The sequence below is a fragment of the Euprymna scolopes genome, chromosome 3, assembly GCF_053919585.1.
Source record: "Euprymna scolopes isolate OS-2025 chromosome 3, ASM5391958v1, whole genome shotgun sequence".
Lineage (NCBI taxonomy): Eukaryota > Metazoa > Mollusca > Cephalopoda > Sepiida > Sepiolidae > Euprymna > Euprymna scolopes.
The window spans coordinates 4,924,987-4,944,220 of record NC_136484.1 but is presented as its reverse complement, the minus strand read 5'-3'; the positions used below and the strand labels follow the sequence as shown (position 1 = coordinate 4,944,220).

At 32.7% G+C, this 19,234-nt stretch overlaps 1 protein-coding gene across 3 annotated transcripts in view; it reads right to left on the bottom strand.

Annotated features, from left to right (window-relative positions):
- Nucleotides 1-19,234, bottom strand: part of LOC145252839 (uncharacterized) — a 77,689-nt gene that overhangs the window by 8,986 nt on the left and 49,469 nt on the right. Inside the window, exons 14-20 of one of the 3 annotated variants that reach the window (XM_080112825.1) lie at nucleotides 14,689-15,115; nucleotides 12,751-12,875; nucleotides 8,194-8,316; nucleotides 6,322-6,459; nucleotides 3,836-3,976; nucleotides 1,397-1,562; nucleotides 807-868 (exon numbers count right to left, since the gene is read on the bottom strand). In XM_080112825.1, the coding sequence (XP_079968951.1) occupies nucleotides 807-868; nucleotides 1,397-1,562; nucleotides 3,836-3,976; nucleotides 6,322-6,459; nucleotides 8,194-8,316; nucleotides 12,751-12,875; nucleotides 14,689-15,115 (1,182 nt within the window). The remainder of the gene's footprint in view (nucleotides 1-806; nucleotides 869-1,396; nucleotides 1,563-3,835; nucleotides 3,977-6,321; nucleotides 6,460-8,193; nucleotides 8,317-12,750; nucleotides 12,876-14,688; nucleotides 15,116-19,234) is intronic. The other 2 variants (XM_080112834.1, XM_080112842.1) reach the window with 2 other exon arrangements.

The following is a 19,234-nucleotide window of genomic DNA, read 5'->3' as shown; positions in this document are numbered from 1 at the left end:
CTGCATCCTCAGAAAACTGAATTAGTGAGAGTTCAGGTTTCAATTATAACATTATGCTACAGAAATGGTGATTGTAAAAAAAAAAACAAAAAAACAAAAAAAACGAGCTCGAGTAACAAGTCAAAGAAAAGGAGGAGTAAAAAAAAAAAAAGGTGGGGGGCTTCCTGAAACTTTCTGAAATCAAACTGTTCACTCTGCAACCAGCACAAATCATATTGCCAAGATATGACAATTAGTCCCTGCTTTCAGACCATGCACAAAGTACGAAACCTTCAACTGAACAAGCAAACCTTCCATCTTCTTTGCAACTGACTGCATCTCTTGAACCCAGAATGTGCACACAATGCTGGCTTTTGCTGCCGACACAAGATCTGAAAACCTCACAAGGAAACTTGCCAGAATTTTTCAGAGTATGCACGTTATGACCAATAATCATAACTTGAGTCTCAATGAAAAATATCTTCCACTCTACGTTGGTTTTGCACGTTTGCATGCAGTTGTATATATTCCATTAGTCATATCTAAAACAACAATGAATCGCAGAGGACCCCCCTTCACCCCAGACAAACATAAACCTTCAACCAAATCAGTCATTTACATGGATGTTGCTCTGGCACATATCGGATAGCGCACACAATCTACGCAGTCAACAAAAGTAAATAACTGAGATTTCAAAATGAAAATAGCACCGGATGAGCAACAGCCACATATAAAGCCAAACTGCATGTCACAGATTGAGGTACCCCCCCCACACCCCCATCCAAAAACATTTGTCACTCAATCTTTCACCCTCCAAAAATACAAACCTGTATTTGCTAGAGTTGAAACCTCATCCGAAAAAGCAACAGACTTGGTTTTTCGCGTCTCCCTGTTAAAATAAAATATTTATTGAAATTTAGAGATAATCAAATCAGCTTTTACTACAAGGGAGAAGCATATAGGACAAGGACAATTAAAGTTTTTAAAATAATGTGATGTTAAAAACATGAGAATGGTTTGTTTTTGTAACTCCTCACTCTGGAAATAAACTGGCAAGACTTCAAAACCTAAATATAGATTGAGAATTTTTTTTTTTTTTAAATATATACACCCAAATATATATATTTGTGAGAGATTGTAGATCTATATAACATCCTATTATAATGGACATCAGGTATCTGTAACCCATACATTTTCATAGTCTTAATGATTTTATTTTTAAACCTTAAAATTAATTCCAAATATTTACATTGTTTAGACGACTAGTGTGTGTATAATATATATATATATATATATACACACACACAAGGAAATAAATTTGCTTGAGAGAGAATCCTTACACATGTCTAAACTTCTGGGTAACAAATTTACATTCGTAGTGTAATCATAAATATAAAACAATGGAAAAAAAACAAACCTTTTTGATTTGATTTCTGAATTGTCATGTAAAATAATTGGAACAAGAATCTGAGAAACATTTTCTTTTAAATTAATCGTTTGTTGATCTTCAGAAATGGAAACAGACTTCCGACTTCTTCGAGTTGAACTGCGACGATTCGGAGACACATTACTTGGCTGCGAATCTAAAGAGAAATAAAAACTTAAGTTTTATTCGTTAAACGGAATACGTTGTTTGAATGAGAGCACATTTTACTGATGTAAAAAAACTTGATGGATTATGATATTGAGAGAATCAGAAAAATATTGTTTGTAATAATAAAAATGGTTTAAGTGACAAGTTGAAAGCCCACTACACTAAATAAACTTGAAATTATCATTTTTAATTCATCAAACAGGGATGCAAGTAGGCAATGGCAAAAACAAAAAAAGCAAAAAACAAATTAAAATGAATTTTAAAACCTGAACAGCCATGCCCAACCGACATAGAAAATTTGGTGCAAGTCTATTAATGGGCCGAAAATGAAGTCGGTTACATGGAAAATCTGCAAAAAAACAGTATAACGTACGTATTTGTCATTGCATGTACATGTCATATTCCAAAAATCACGTAAATCGATCAAGTAGTTTTTTTTTTTATTTAAGAAAATCAAATATTAAAGCACAGTTAATCGAGAATAAATCGAGCGCCATGTTGAATCGACACTATGTCAGCTAACGCCACCTAACAGCCAAATGCGATCCACGGATCAAAGAAGGGGGAGATAATCGCTTTTTTAATTATAAATTAACTTAATAAATAAATAAATAAATAAATAAACTTGACTTCTAGTAATAAAAAAAAAAAAAGAATAACTTTTTCCTTTTAGAACAGAGGGTTTGTCTTAATTTATCAGTTTATATTTTTTTTCATTCCAAATAAATAACTGATTCGGACATTCCTAAAAAGGAAAAGAAGTCGTTATTGTTACTTTATTAATTTGTATTTGTAATAGGAAAAAGTTTGTTTTCAGCATTTCAGGAAAAAAAAAAAAAAAAAAAAAAAAAAAAAAAAAACATAATATGTCAATTATCTCCCACTTCTTTGATCCGTGGATCGCATTTGGCTGTTAGGTGGCGTTAGCTGACATAGTGTCGATCCAACATGGCGCTCGACTTATTCTCGATTAACTGTGCTTTAATATTTGATTTTCTTAAATAAAAAAAAAAACTACTTGATCGATTTATGTGATTTTTGGAATATGACATGTACATGCAATGACAAGTACGTACGTTATACTGTTTTTTTTGCATATTTTCCATGTAACCGATTTCATTTTCGGCCCATTAATAGACTTGCACCGAAAATTTAATATGAAATAATCCTAGTTCTGGGCTATCTTTTTAGGACAGTGTACAAAATAAATTTTATATTATGCAAGAAATGCTGTGCATTGGTGGGGTGGGGGGGTCATGGTGGTGTCATTAAAAAAAAAAAAAAAAGCTTCCCTCTCGTCTAAAAACAAACTTCCTTTACTCTACCACTAACCTCAAGTTTCAGTGGCACCAACCACCAAACAAGCCTTATAAAATCACAAATAACTGCTAAAAAAAAAAAAAAGAAAAAAGCAGAATATTCCTATAAACAAAAAATCTAGAATGTTTAGGAAATTCTAAGTTTTCATTTTTATTACCTAGAATTTTCCTGAAATAAAAATATAATCACATTTTGATGAATGGTGTTAATCTACAATACATTTTTGCATACAGAAAGTATCTGTCAAAGATTTCAATTCATTTTGCTTTTAAAGCATATATATACATCTACCTTAAATAAAGTCATATTCTAGTTTGTTCACAATTTAATGTGTACAAAAAGATACACGGTTTTACAAAGTAATTTTCATACTGAAAATGGACATTTACACACTTTCATTCCAGAACGATTTCTACATATACTTTTTATTCAAAAGAAATCTACATTCAAGAAGTAACCTCATTTGCATGTTACATTAAAGAAAATCTATTTTAATAATCGGCTCCACGTTATTAATTGCTTGTTGTAACAGAATAGTTTTAATTGTTCTATTCAGAAACATTATTTGAAATTTATTTTCAATTATTATTACCAGTTGCCTTTAAAAATGAAACTTTATTTAAACTGAGAATTATCCGCCCCCGTTTAATTTTCATATACAAAAATGAATGTGTTTTATGCTTTCATAAATCAAACCGATAATTCATAATCGTGTAATATTGAGAATTTCAGGTGCATCCTAATTTGTGTGTAAACAATCTAATAAAATAAACATGCTAACAAACATCCAGTTAACATCTCAGACTCCTGCTTACAAGAGATTTTTTATATCTCCAAAGGGGGGGGGGTAAGTCAAACGGTTGCTTGGAGGTAAATGAATATAACATTTAAAAAAATTTATTTTCGGCTTTCATAAAATATTTTAAATATTCAAATACTAACCCACAGTTTTACGTCTTCTTCCTGTCTGTCTTGGAGTGGGCTTTTCATTATTACAATCATTTTTTAAGGGAGTCAAAACTGGTAATTCTTCATCCATTGGAACTGAAGAGTTTATAATTACATTCTTTGAAGGTTGTGATCCTTAAAAAGAATTTTTTTTAAATTAAAAAGATAAGCGGACAATAGTTTCATTTAATCAGAAAAACTGTAAAAACATCAGTTTGAGAATAATCGAAACTGATTTAACAAAATGTCAAAAATCAAAATTAAATGACTAAAATAATTTGTGTTAGTGAAAGAAAAATAGCAAATAAAAACATGAAAAATTATTTTACAGGGCTCGATTATAATCCTTCTGAAATTTTACAATATAACTAGCAGGGAAACCCAATATTGCATGGAATCGAATGATGATCAACAAAGGTTTCACTCATTTTTGTCATCAAAATTGAAAAAAAAAAAAAAAAAAAAAAAAAAAAAAAAAAAAAAAATCGCCCATTTTTCAATCAAATCGACTGATGGCCTTTTCTGGTTTGGGACCCATCGCGGTGCACCAAGAGGAAGCTTCACATAACTCCCCGCAGTGACAGTTCGCAATACATTGTAGTCTCCATTGCACTTGATTTTATAAAATTACTAGTTGGCAGACTGATGTTACCTGGTTGTACAATTCGCTTAAACATATTTTAATTTATGCAGATTGCATATATCATTATAGAATCAATCCTCTACTCATATTACAAGGAATAATTTGCCTGGTGGACTAATTTAAAAAAAAATAAAATAAAATAAAATAAATTATACCGTCTATGTTTGTTTACAATATCACTTCAGCTGATATTTAGGTTTGACAATGAATGCCTTGGAAAGCTCACTTCTGATTAGTGTTTAGTTTTAAAATATGCAAATGAAAAAATGATTAACAGTGATTTTAAATTTCACTCATTAATAAGAAAAAATAAAATGGTGAGGTACACCCAGGCTTGAAAACTGGATCAATCGATCTGTATTCGAATGCTCTACCACTAAACTATATTTCCGGATTATAACTTTTTTTTTTAAAGAAATCATTGGCTGGTGTAATCTAAAATATTTCTCCTGTAAAATTATTTTTTATCAGAGAAAAGCTGTTTTTTTTTCACTTTTCAATACTTATCGGATGAATTTCTGTACAAAACATATCTAAGAACACTGCCAGAAATATAAATTAGCTTTGTGTGAAATTTGAAAAAGATAGGTTCTGAAACTGCTGAACCTATGAGGAAGGAACTAACACAAAAAAGTGACTTTTTATATAATAGATTTTTTTATATATATAATAGCTTGAATTAAAATTTGAAATGAAAAAGTCAAGTATTATGCTTCAATTGTGCTCTAAACAGAAACATTCATTTCGAACACAACCCTGTCACTGCTTGTGCACTGATAATGGCTGGAATTTAAGTTTAAAATGAAATACTGTAGTGCAATTGTGCTTTAAACGTGTCCGTCATATCAAAGAACCTACTGTTAATTTTATATATATATTAACAATATTCTCTATATAGCATTTTGGCTTGTGTATTGATAAAGCTTCAAATGTACTTGATGTTAGGTTGTATAAGGTGTTAACTTTGGTCAAAATCGTCTGTTCCTTCTTTCATTGGATTTTTTCCATCATCGATATGTATCAAAAATATTTCAATACAAAACCTATCTAAGAACACTGCCAGACACAAAGAACCTTTATATGAAAGGTTATAAAAATCAGTCTAGTTGTTTTTGAGTCCATAAGGAACAAACTCCCACTTAAATAATATATAAAATCTATACGCCTATAATATATAGAATACATATAATCAAAGTTATGAAATCTTAACCATAAAACAGTTGACAAAATTTAAAATGAACACTGAAGGTGGGGAATTGAAACGTGTATGGAGCATCTATTTTTAAATAACTGTCACATTTTATATTTTTATTTAAAGCACAGGTTGAGTTTCCAATGGCAAAAAAGATGAAATTGACATGTGGTGGATGAAGGAGGTGACGCTTGGTAAAAGAGTAATAACTTACCCTGCCATTAAAACCCACAAGCCAAGTAGTAAGGCCGTAAACTTTTCCTAGCCTACTACTAATCTCCCCTCAAAATAAACACCATACATAATTGTGAAAAGCATGGAATCTTTCTTAAAGGGCGTTAATTTTTCATATTTAAAATATTACCTGATAATTCGTTCAAAGAAGCTTACGTAAAAAGAATGCTCAAATTTTGAAGAAATTAAAAAAAAAATCATGGCTGTTAGCAAGAGAAAAGCGAGCATTCATGTGCATATACTGGCAGAGGAGGAGGAGGAGGGGCAGGAAGTCACTCTTGAAAGTCTGACAGGAGACAAATCAAAAAGAGGAAGAAAAAGCAGGAAAAAAGCCAAAACAAAAGAAAAAAAATTAAGACGTAAAACTTTAGCAATTTGGCAGAAATTAAATATGGCTTTAAAAAAACTAACCCACACTCTTACGTCTTCTGCTTGTCTGTCTTGGGGTAGGCTTTTCATTCTTGCAATCATCTTTCAATGGGGTTAACGCTAGTAATTCTTCTGAAGATTTAACTGGAGAAGATATTACATCGTTTGACGGTTGTGACCCTAAGAAAAAGAATTTTTTTTTAAAGATCAATCCGATTTATAAAGATGAATTTTTAGGATGCATCAGTTTAACGACAAGAAATTGGAGGAGGAGGAGTATGTTAAGTAAGAATTTTATTGGTTCCATAGAAAAACTTTGTTAGTAACCTTCACATGACTCATAATGTAACAAATTAGAAAATCCGGCTAAAATAATACCAACATGGTCAAAAAGTAACTTGCCGTTTCATATAAATTGTTGAAAACAAGTGTTACAGACTGATGCTGATATAGTTTTCTAGATGTCTGTCCATCAAATAAGTTTAGCAATTAAAATGTCATTCAAAATGCAATTTTTTTTTTAAATTAAAAAAAAAATTTTACTGATTGTTTTGTTTTAGTTCCAAATAAATTTAATTCCAAATAAATTTTCCATTGCATAAAATTTAAACTTAAAATATTTCTTGCAATTAACGAGCTCCTCTAAAGCAAAAAAAACAACTATTTTTATTAGGAATTTTATTTTCATTGGAACTTTTTGTAAAAAAACAAAAAAAACTGATTTTGAAATTCATTTTCATGTAAAAACATTTTGTATGGGTCTTGTCGAAAAAAGTATTCCAAAAAAATAAAATGATCTAGTAGATATGCTGGATTCAGTTAAAAAAAATAAAAATCCACAATAACGGTTTGACATTTTGTATTTTGAAATAGCAGATTGTCCAATCAATCAATTGCAGGTACCTCCCTGGTATTTGAGAACTCTTCCACACACACAAAAAAAGTTGATAGGCTTGATAAATTTTATTTTTACTCGTAATTATTTTTACACTGGATGGTTTTTTTTTGTCATTTTTAGAATTTATATTAATTTCAATATTACATGTCAGGTAACAATTGTTTCACATGAAATGCGTTTGTTTCAACAATTTATTATTTTCATTTTTTAAAGTCAATTAAATCATTGGCACTTGTACAGTTTAATCAAGACATTAAAAAAATGAAAATATCGAAAAAAATGTTATATTGTACATATCCGTTTTGAACTGAAGATCTCTGAAAAAAAATTTCACTTACTTTGATTGAGTAGTTTTTTTGTTTTTTTTTACAGCGGAAAAACATTTTTATGAGAGCGCATTGAAGGCAGACATCTTGGAATTTTTCTTGATTTTTGTTTGGAGTTTAGAAGCACCACTGGAGATTACTCCAGTTAAAGCGCAGACACTCCCTCCCCATCTTTAATACTAGCTTTTCTTCCTAAAAATCAAACCTTTTGCTCGGTATCATAAATTGTTTTTTCACTGTAAAACAAAAACTACTAGATGAAATTAAGTGAAATTTTTTTTTCGGAGAACTTTAGTCCATAACGGATACGTACAATATAACCTTTCTTCGATATTTTCATTTTTTAATGTTTTGATTAAACTGTACAAGTACCAAATCATAATTGAACCAAATTGTTATAAAATAATAATTTGGTTGCGTAATTGTATTGACCTATAAATTTCATCATCTGCCCTAATCTACAAGCTTCCAAAACTGAATCCTCATACATTTGGGATTTGCTTAGCACCAGTGAATTTTTGATTTAACATTTTAGAAATAACAAAATGCAGATTTAATTTTTAAATAAGATTTTTTTTTTTTTTTTTAATTGTTTATTTCACGCTATACAAATGTCACAAATGTTTAATATGAAGATTTATTGATTAAAAAGTAGGAAGAAATATATTTAAAAAAAAAAAAATTACTAACCAACAGTTTTGCGCCTTTTGCTTTTCGGTTTAGGAGTCGCTTTTTTAGTTTTATCCTCATCTTCTAATGGACTGAAGACTGGAAGTTCTGGAGAATTGACTGCATCCTTTGAATTTTGTGACCCTAAGAATGTAAGAAATATTTGTGGAGACGATATCAAGTAGTTTGAATGTTAAAGTTTTCAGATCTTTTAAAAGGTGTTCGCCTTGTAAGAGTATTGTCAGGTGAAAGCAAGGTAACTCGCATTGCAATATATATACAGGGTGGAACGATAAAATTGTTGCTTTAGAAAAGGCGATGATGATTCCATTTTCGTTTGATGAAAACTTTTGCTGCAGACCATCTACTAGTTGGCCAGTTGCATACAAATCCGAGGAGCGATAGGAGCCTTCGATCAGGTCTGAAAGTGACAATTTACAACAAGCAAGATTAGAGATCTGCCACTGTACAACTCATGTTCACTACCGATCCAAGTTATGACAACAGGACCATTGCCAGCACCCTCTAAATGTAAATCCGGACAATTCAACATTTGAGGGCACAGCTCAACAAACTTTCCAGCCATGGTTATGGTCTTTGGGGTGATTTCAAGTGAGGGCCACATAATGTCACCTCACATCTTTGAAGTCGGCTTGAAATCAACACCGAACCGTACCAGGATGTGCTGAAGAGTGCAAGGATCTTCTGGCGCAATCAAGTGGCCGCTGACAGACACTGGGTGTGGCAGCAGGACTCTACGCTGGCCCACAAATCCAAAGAGCCTCAATTTTGGCTTCAGAAAGAGTGCTACAACTTTGTACCCTTCTCTCACATGCCCCCCCCCCCCCCCTCCACGACCTGAACCTGCTGGACTACTTGGTTTGGTCATATGTTGAGAACATTGCAAACATGACCTACAAACATGACCTCCCACACACCAAAGCCAGCCTGATTGCCAAGTATTCGCCGAGCTCTCACTGGCGCTTATGGAAAACGCATGCTCCCAGTTTCGGACCTATGATTGAGGCTGAAGGCGGCTACACTGAATAGATGTAAGCTTTACTACACAATAAAGTTACCTGAATTGATTTTGTCAAAAATCTTAAGATAAAGTTGTATTTGGCGACAACTTTTATGATTCCATCCTGTCTATTGCACAACAATTTAGAAATAAATGATTTATATACATTTGCAAATAAACAACACCAGTACCCATGTTAAATTATAGATTTGCTAGTATAGATGTTTGGCACAGGTAAACGAGTATGTAAAATAATGAGGTTCTCCAGATGAAAAAGGCCAGTCCCAAAAGCAATATGCAGATCACGTGGATGTGAGGTTACATACGTGTTTTTTTTTTTTTTTGTTGCAAAGAAGTCACCACTTATTAAGGCTCAGAGACCACTCGAGGATAAGGGTTAAATGAGTGTACGATAGTCAATGGGAAACTACTCTAGTAATCGTTAATAGTGGATAATTTGATGACTTAAGGGGATGGCTCATCAAGAACTTGTTTATGTTAGACTTGAAGATGACCATATTGTAGTCAGCTGGAAAATAGGGAAACGTAAAAGAGTTCCACAGGCATGCACTTCTAAGAAAGAAGCTTTCTCCGTGGAAACTACATTTAGATTTAAGCACGGATAAAGAGTGGGGGAAATTATTGATAGTGGTTTTAGCAGTGGGTTTTACGAGTTTGGCAATGGAGGGGGGGGGAGCAGAGATTGGAGCTCAGACTAGCACTTGCCATGAAAATAACAATGGCGCAGAGACAAGCTCGCAACATTCCTTGTGAGAAAGAAGTTGCAAGGAAGAGAAAAGGATATCCCTTCCTAGGCCACGAAATCCATTTTAAACTGTCAAGGCAGAATAAGATGCTTCTAGCAGCTCCTAGCCAGATGTGAAAACAGTACTCCATCCTAAGACGTACTTGGCTCTTATACAGGTAGAGAAGTGCATTGACAGTGAGATATCTATTGGAGCGATAGAATGACCCCACCATTTTACCAGCAACCTTGACAACAGATTTGATATACGTGTTCCATTTCAAATCATAGATAAAGATCAGACCCAGAAGCTGGTCAAAACATGGAGCCTCCCCCAAATGACAGCTATTCATTTTAATTGATGCCAGATGAGGGCGTCAGAGCATTGATGATATAAAGATAGAAGCTTGGTTTTAGATACATTAAAATTAACCAGCCACCTCTTTCCCCATTGCATCAAGTGCTCAAGATCAGAGGAGAGAGAACTGTCATTTATGGCCTTTGAAGTGTTGCCATAGATAGTGTAGTCAGCATAAATGTCTACGAATGATCTTAGAATGTGATTTGTGAGATCAGAAAGAGAGTTGGGTCCAGGATAGACCCAACGGACTCCAGCATTAGTACTGTGAGCTTCTGATTTCTGCCCATCAACCACTACTCTTATGAACCTATCAGAGAGAAATGATTTACTAATCAAAACAACATTTCTAGCTACATTGTAGCTAGAGATCTTGTGGAGTATACCTTTATGCCATACCCTATCAAAGGTCCTTGATATGTCAAGAGCAATTGCCCGAGAGAGAAACCCTTAATCGAGAGATTCGCTAATCCTATGATATAACTGTTAGTACCTGTTGTAGATCTAACAGAACGGAAACCATATTGCATGTCACTGAGGAGGTTATTTTTGCCGAGATGGTTGGCTACTTCTCTAACACAGATTCCAGCAACTTATGACACATGACACACAAGAGACTTGTTGATCTATACTGAGAGGGAGATGACCGATCACTTGAATTTTTAAATATGGAGCACACTGATGAGGTTTACCAGGGTGCTGGGAAGCAATTCTCCTTAAGACAACGCTTTCAGGCAACAGGAAATACAGGGGGTTGGCGCATGAGTAGAATTAGCTGCAAAGTTATTTGCAAAGTGTTTGGCTTTGTCTGATGCTGACAAGATTACTTCAGGTCCGCTGATGGTTGGAATAGAGCACACGCTTCTCCAAGACCCTGTTTGTTATTTGCCAAAACTGATGGGAACAGCTGCTCAACTACTTTGGACTTGATGCCCTAACTGACTGAGCATACAACTCTTGTGTTCTTTATTACCCTTTTACAGTGGTTGCTGACAATCCTGAAAGCAACTTTATTCTCAGTACATCTATTACATTGGCAGCACATTTAGATTTTAAAACCGTTTTGGGAATTTGAAGCAGTCACTTAAGATGCCTTAAATTATAAGGCTGACTTTCAGCCCTATCTACTCTGAGCAACACTGATTAAGAAGGTACCAACTTTGTAGAGGTTTGTTTTATAGTTTTCCTCCTTTTAGTTAAACATACAACTGCCCTTTATAATAGATAGCAACAGTAATTCTGACGAAGACAAGTATTTTTTATAAGGAATTAAATCGAATTGCATTTTATTCTTAACATGTAACAATTTCAGAATCAAATATTGATTTTGTAAGAAAGTTATAGATAAATTGATTAAAAGAAATCGACTTGGTTATATATTAGATATTTGCTGTTGATATTGTTCAGCCAAGTGTTAGACCTGAGAAAATTTGCCAACAAAATCCATGGTTTCAAAATTGTTAAATTTGCCTAAGATTTTCCAAGTTTTCAGAAAATAATTACCTCCCGTGACAATACAAATTTTGTATTTTTTTAGCAAAACTCCATGTTTGCGAATTTTCTTTGCAAACTATTTTCATAATTAATTTTCTACCTTATTTTTCATAATTTTTGGATATGTTCATTAGTGCAACATGAGAATTAAGTAGATAACATTGGTTTTACTCAAAACTCGGTTTAAATTTCGTTCTAATAATGAAGAAGCATTATCCTCTCATTAATTCTTATCCTCAAGTAACTTTTGACCCTTATAAATGGAAGAATTAAAAATAAAGGTTAAGTGGAGATCCTTAAAAGGAGATAAGGATCTCCACTTAACCTTTATTTTTAATTGGTTATTATTTCCGAGCTGTCCTTCCAAAGTAGACATTGTAGCTTTTCAGTACTAGTGCGCAGGCAGAATATTAAGTCAAACTATGTTGCATGCCGAACCCAAAATCTGGCCCCCACCAGTCACTAACGTGATTTACATATCCAAAATACAGCATCATCCATTTGGTTCAATATTTCTCAGTTATTTAAGCAATAATGAACCAGACATCATTAAGAAACACGCTGAGCATGCGGGCTCCCCCTTTATGAGGGAAAAATATTTCACCATGACTAATGTTTATACAAAATTTCAAACAAATCCAACGTGTGATTGAGAAAAGTGTGAACAAATAAACAGATGAACTATTTTGGGGCAATTTTACGTCTATAATGCACCACGAGAGTTATCCAGGAAAATACGTTCTAGTAAAAATTTACTTTCACTATGACTAATGTTTGCATAATTTTTTTTTCAAAAATCCAAGGCGTGATTGATAAAATGCGAACAAATGAACGGGAGCGAATTACTAGTTCCAATCCCACGTTTGTCAGGAGACAAATAAAAAATTAAATTAAACAATCTGTCAATCAAAAGAAGCGTTTGCAATACCAATGGACTTTTTTGTTTAAAAATAAAATTACCATTCAAAGACGAATCTGAACTTAAATAACTTTTAATAAAAGATTGCATAATGTCGTCCTGAGATGGAGTCTTGCTTACAGCAGGGGAATAGGAAGTGACAGATTTTCTCATGCGGCCACTGCGTCTAAAAAAAAAAAAAAAAAAAATTGAAATTAAAATTTAAGATTTTTATGATTTAAATATTATTCCAAGTAGCACTTTTAATTTAAAAACCAAATATTGGTGAAAGTAAGCTTTTTTTTTTTTATTAAAAAAATGTAAGTTTATAGTCTAATAAACGAAGTGAACACTAAAAAGTGTTCAAGGAAATTTTAATATAAAAAAATAAAAACATCTTGTCACATCTATTAAGTTCAATTTTATAATTGTCAAAGCTTAAAAAAGAAAATTTTAGAATTTAACCAAAATTAAAAAACAAAAATTTTTTTAGGTGAAGATCAATAATTTGAACTAGTATTCTCATCTCATCAGATTCATGTTTCGGCTGGTGTCACATACCACCTTCAGATGCAGCTTTTCAAATTTAGGTATCTTCTGAGATTGCAGAACTTGCAAGAAATTCCAAACTGAACACTAATCTACTTTGCTCTTCATGAACAATAATTTAAAAACGTTAAACACATTTGCAGATGTAAATAAATGAAAAGCTTGTAATAATAGGGGAGGGGGGGCACAAGACTTCGGCAAGAACCTGTAACTGAACACATGCAAGGACATTCAGTAAATGACATTTGAGCAGAAAGTCATTACCAGAGTAGTTGAAGCATATTAATGGGTAATTGAAAACATAGGTAGCAACCACTGGAGAGAACGTGGACATTTTCTCCAGTCACAAGTAACCATTTCTTGCAATCTGATGCAGAGAAGAAACTGGTTCAACCAAGTAAAAATGTCATTGAAACAATTTGACCAGATGTGTTCAGAGAATCATAAAACCCTAAGAATCAAGAAAAACAATTTTAGCAATAAATCCCATTTTATTTTGCAAATTTAATTCCTTGTTGATAATTTGCTTCATATAACAAAATTTTCTTTTGTCTAAACTTTGAGGTTAGATGATTTATTAAAAACTTGTTAGCATTTCACTGGTGCCGCACGTCAGGATCAGCTCATCATCAAATCTACCCGATTGTCTTAAGTGGCCTACCATGTGGCTTTATGCCATCAATGTGAAACACTTTAGAGCATTTTGGATGGAGGGTGATACGGTTATCGGAGTTGAGACCAGGGTTCAAATAGATTTTCAATGTCTTTTAAGATCTTCTCCAGACAAAAGTCAAGTTTTCAAGACAGAATTTGATATATAAACAATGATATAATAAACCAAAAAAACTTGATACCAGGAAAAGTCATTTTCATTTATTTCTTTATTTTATGAAATAGTTTGAAAAGGTCACAGTTATTGACATGAAGTTATATAACATGCAACTATATTAATGTTTAACTATATTTTTATTCATTTCAATATTTAGACAAATTTTTACTGAACATAAAGATTACAATATTTAAGGCCATTTCCAAGACATTTTTCATATTTCCAAGACATTTTTCAAGGTAATAATAGAAATACGGCTTTTTTAAGGCAAAAGTCAAAATTCAAGGACTTTTTAAGCTTTTGCGAACTCTGCGAGACGTCATTGTGTAAGATAATTTCTCATAGACACCTGAAGAGGGGAGACTGGCAATTTTCTCCCTGCGATACGCTGCAGGAAAGATTCTGACATGCTATTTCATCATTGACTATCTTTACTCAGGTAAAAATTATTTTTGCCAGATTTAAAAATTATGCATTTTTTTATGATTAACAAAACACTGTAGAGAGACCTTGTTTGGGGGTGGTGGGGGTTGAAACGTCCAAAAAGTATTTGAACAAAGAATTATTACGAGTTCGTAATAAATTCAAAGAAAACATTTGATTCTCCATCTTTATTACTTACCTTAGAGGCGGAGTTTGCAACACCAAAACCTTTTCAGTTGGTTCCTGGTCAGTTTCCATTTCAGAGTTTTGTCTGGGAGTCACTTCGGTTCTCTTTTGACCACCAGAATCTGTAAACACAAATGATTTGCGACTTCTTCGGCTTTTTTTATGAGGAGTAATATCCTGGAGCAAAGGGCTGGGAATAGCAGGTATAAAGCTGCGTCGGAATGACTTGGCCGTCGTTAGGGGAGATGCAGAAGAATGGGGAGATTTGACCTCTTCCTGTTGGGGAGGTTCCTTTTCAGGACAGACAGTCTTAGAAGAGTCCACATTAAGGTCTTCACCATTTTCAACAATGTCGATTGGACTGATAGTTGAAGACAACCTCACACTTCGATCAGTTTCAGCAAAAGTTGGTATTACCACTGGACTTTCAGCAGTCTCTGCTAAAAAAAAAAAAAAAAAAAAAAAAAAAAGTTCTAAAATCTTAATTTATTTTCATTAAAATTTCAATATTTTCAAAATGTTTCACTTAATAAAAAAAAAAAAATCATTGGCAAGGTTCTACGAATTCAAAATCAACAGAAATTCTCATTCATTAATCCTTGATTCTCAAGTCAAATAAAAACTTTCAATAACGTAATACCTCAGGAGAACAGAAAAATAAACGGATTTAATTTTAATTGTTTTAAATACATGTAAAACAAATATAAGTTGTGTAACACCAACATAATTTACAAGCGCAACAGACTTTATTTTTGTCGAATGTTCATATTAATTGGCTAATTAAATTATGGTGGAATGCATTAATAGAAATATCTGAACCAATCAAAAATAAGTAAAAGAGTCTCTAAATCAATCTCCCTGAAGGCAGACAAGTCAAACATACACACCTGGGTGGCCTGGAATTTTATTATTTAGCAGCTCAAATTGGATAAATGTGCATCAGTGATTACACTTAAAAATATTTCACAATTTATCGATTAAAATAAAAAAAAAAAAGCAGCGCATACATGGTGCTCTTCTGGTGCTGCATGTGAGATGACACCACAAAAAAAATGATGAATGTAAGAAGTGTGAAGGTTGAGTTAGTCCTAAAAAATAAATATTACTTCGTCATAGTTAACAAATTGAGTAATTTGATCAGAACTTGTCAAATGCTTTTACTCTTTTTGGCCCTATCATCTGTCTGGGCGTCCTATGAAATAACGGTGCTTTCGAAGTACTCCCCCAACCACTTCTCATGATTGTAATTCAAATCATTCCAAGCAACACGCTTTCCCCTGTCTGACTTGGCAATATTGGGAACACCCGTTTCTTCAATTCTGCGATGCAAAACTTTTCTTGTGACCCCCTTTTGAGCTCCTGGAAACATTGAATTCTAGTAAAAATGGACAAACTGCAGTTTCACGCCTTAAGACATGTATATTTGAATTCAGCACCATGAAAAACCACACTATAGACATACATAAAGTTTTTGAGTTTGAGTTTTTGAAAAAAAGAGCTGCTAAAAAAAAAGTGTGGGGGGAGGGTAATTTTTTTTTTACTCCTAAAAGTCCCAGAGAGATGTTAACCAGAATTTTGCCAGGGTCACCCATATTGAATTTATATTAAGAACAATAGCCTCCACATTTTGGCCAAGTTTCAGGAAAATCTAATGGATGGATCAAACGCTATGGGGCAAAAGTGTCATTTTGGGGCACTTTTTTTACCTGAAGTCCCTGGGGATGCAACGGGAATTTTTGCAAAAAATCTTTTTTACTGTGCACATCTTTTTAAAAGACAATTTTGGCAAAATTTCAGGAAAAACTAATGGACAGTTATCTGTAGGAATGGACATTTCATGTTTATTCAATACCTATGAATTAGGTTTCAGAAAACTTCAGAAATTTAAATTAAACTTGGGTTTGTATTACTGTACACATAGATTCGAAAAAGTTGTCAAAAAACAAATAAATGTTATCAAAGGCAAGATAAGTTACTTTTCTACCAAACTGGATATATTTTTTGTGTTTTTATTCAATGTAACATGTTTATTCAGCTCGAAAAACATAGTGTTTACCGATGTATTGGAAAATTCAAGATGGCGCCCGACTGTCTCTTTAACACGGTAAGTGTGGGAAAAGGTTATAAATAATAAACTAGACAAAATACTATTAAAAAACAACCGAATATATGTCAACTTATGTCACGGTAACATATATTGAGCGAATTTCTAACAGTATTTTGTCTAGTTTATTATTTATAATACCTTTTCCCAAGCTTAGCCTCTCCGAGAGAGAGTCGGGCGCCATTTTAAATTTTCCAATACATCGGTAAACACTGCATGTTTTTCGAGCTGAATAAACATGTTACATTGAATAAAAACACAAAAAATATATCCAGTTAGGTAGAAAAGTAACTTATCTTGCCTTTGATAACATTTATTTGTTATATATTTGTTTTTTTTGACAACTTTTTCGAATCTATGTGTACAGTAATACAAACCCTTAAACTTGATTAAAAAATCAAGTATAAGCATATTGTAAGTATCTACATAGTAAAAATATTCCATAACATTTTATTAAAGTATTTCAATTAGTTGTGTATAGCAAGGCTCTTCTCACAAATTGACCCACATAACCCTCTGCAGAAGCACAGGGAAACAGGTCTTCCCAAATAAAGAGAAAAAGCCAAAGTTCTTCAACCGAAAATTCATCAGATTCAATTTATCTCTTTCTCTCCAAACGACAGCAACATGTCTTTCTATTTGTATATATCATTGTTACACAATGTTCTCCAAGTTAGAAAAACATTTCATCCAAGGCATGAAAATAGTTAAAATGTTTTTACTATAGGCTTTAAAAATAAAGGTACAAGATTCAATTTGAAATTTATTTATCTTCAAAGTGCACTTTTATAAATTTTACAAAGTAAGGTATAAAAATTTAATTTAAATTGAATCAAAAAATTAGCTTGGATTTATTTTATGTAATGTACATTCTGTTGCACTTAAAAAAAAAAAAAAAAATCATTGAAATTTTTATATCTATATCATTAATTGCTAGATGAAAGATAAGGTTTTTAAATTGCAACAGAATGTATATTACATAAAATAAATCCAAGGTAATTTTTGATTCAATTTAAATTAAATTTGTATACCTTACTTTGTCAAATTTATAAAAGTACACTTTGAAGATAAATAAATTTCAAATTGAATCTCGTACCTTTATTTTTAAAGCCTATAGTAAAAACATTGTGTTTAACAATTTTCATGCCTTGGATGAAATGCTTTTCTAACTTGTAGCTTATCTTTTTAAGATATTTTAAAACTCCTCTATTTAACTTTGTATTTCTCACACCACAACTCATTTTTTGCAACTCCCTCTTTCTAATACAGGTTTGAATAATGAGAAAAATCTGAATTTTTTTTTAACAAAAACTTTAAAATAACTTTTTAGATTAAAATTTTTAAAATTCTTTCAGAATGGAAAATCTTTAAAATTTAATAAGGAACATATTTCATAAAGGTTTTATTAACGAATATTCAGTACATAACGAGAAAAATAGATGAAAATTTCAAAAGGACTGTATAACTGGTTACGGTCAATAGTAGTCCTCGCCAGCGAAAGTCTTTATTATTGTTATTCTATTATTAGGACTAATTGTGTGATTGTTAAATGGAACAACCAAATACCCATGAGTGCAAATTGACTGAAACCAGTTGAAATGCAAAATATAAGTATTTAAAAAGTTTGAATTAGAGCGACGGACTTATACAAAGTAAATATTAATAAATCCTTACTCCCACCGACTTTTTTTTTTTTTTTTTTTTTTTTTTAAATAGAGAGTAGACAACGCATTGTGGATGCATTATCAGCAGTTCTCGTTACTCTCGCTTCCTCTTATTTGTCCCTCAGTCCTCATTTCCAATGAGTGATGTTTCTGACAAAGGGTGGAGAAAAAGCTACTCTCCAGGACGACAGTACTTCATGAACAGTAGCCTGAGATGTCGGAAATTTTCTTATCTTCAAATGTGTGTCATGAGTAAGTTGCTGGAATCCATATTAAATAGAGAAGTAGTCAACCACCTCAGCAGAAACAACCTTCTTAGTGACATGCAATATGGTTTCCGTTCTGTCAGATCTACAGCAGATGTGCTAACTGTTATATCTCATAGGATTAGCGAATCTCTTGACAAAGGCTTCCTATCTAGGGCAATTGCTCTTGACATATCAAAGGCCTTCGATAAGGTATGGCATAAGGGACTACTTCATAAGATTTCCAGTTACGGTATAAATGGAAACGTTTTCTCGATCATTAAATCATTTCTCTCTGATAGGCTCATAAGATTAGTGGTTGATGGGCAGAAATCAGAGGCCCTCAATATTAATGCAGGGGTCCATCCTAGGCCCAACTCTCTTCCTGATATACATCAATGATCTCCCAAAACACATACTTAAATCATTCGTTGATATCTATGCTGATGACACGACCATCTATGGCAACACATTAAAGGCCGTAAATTACAAAGTTCTCAGATTCTTTCTCCTCGGATCTTGAGCGTGTGGTACAGTGGGGGAGGA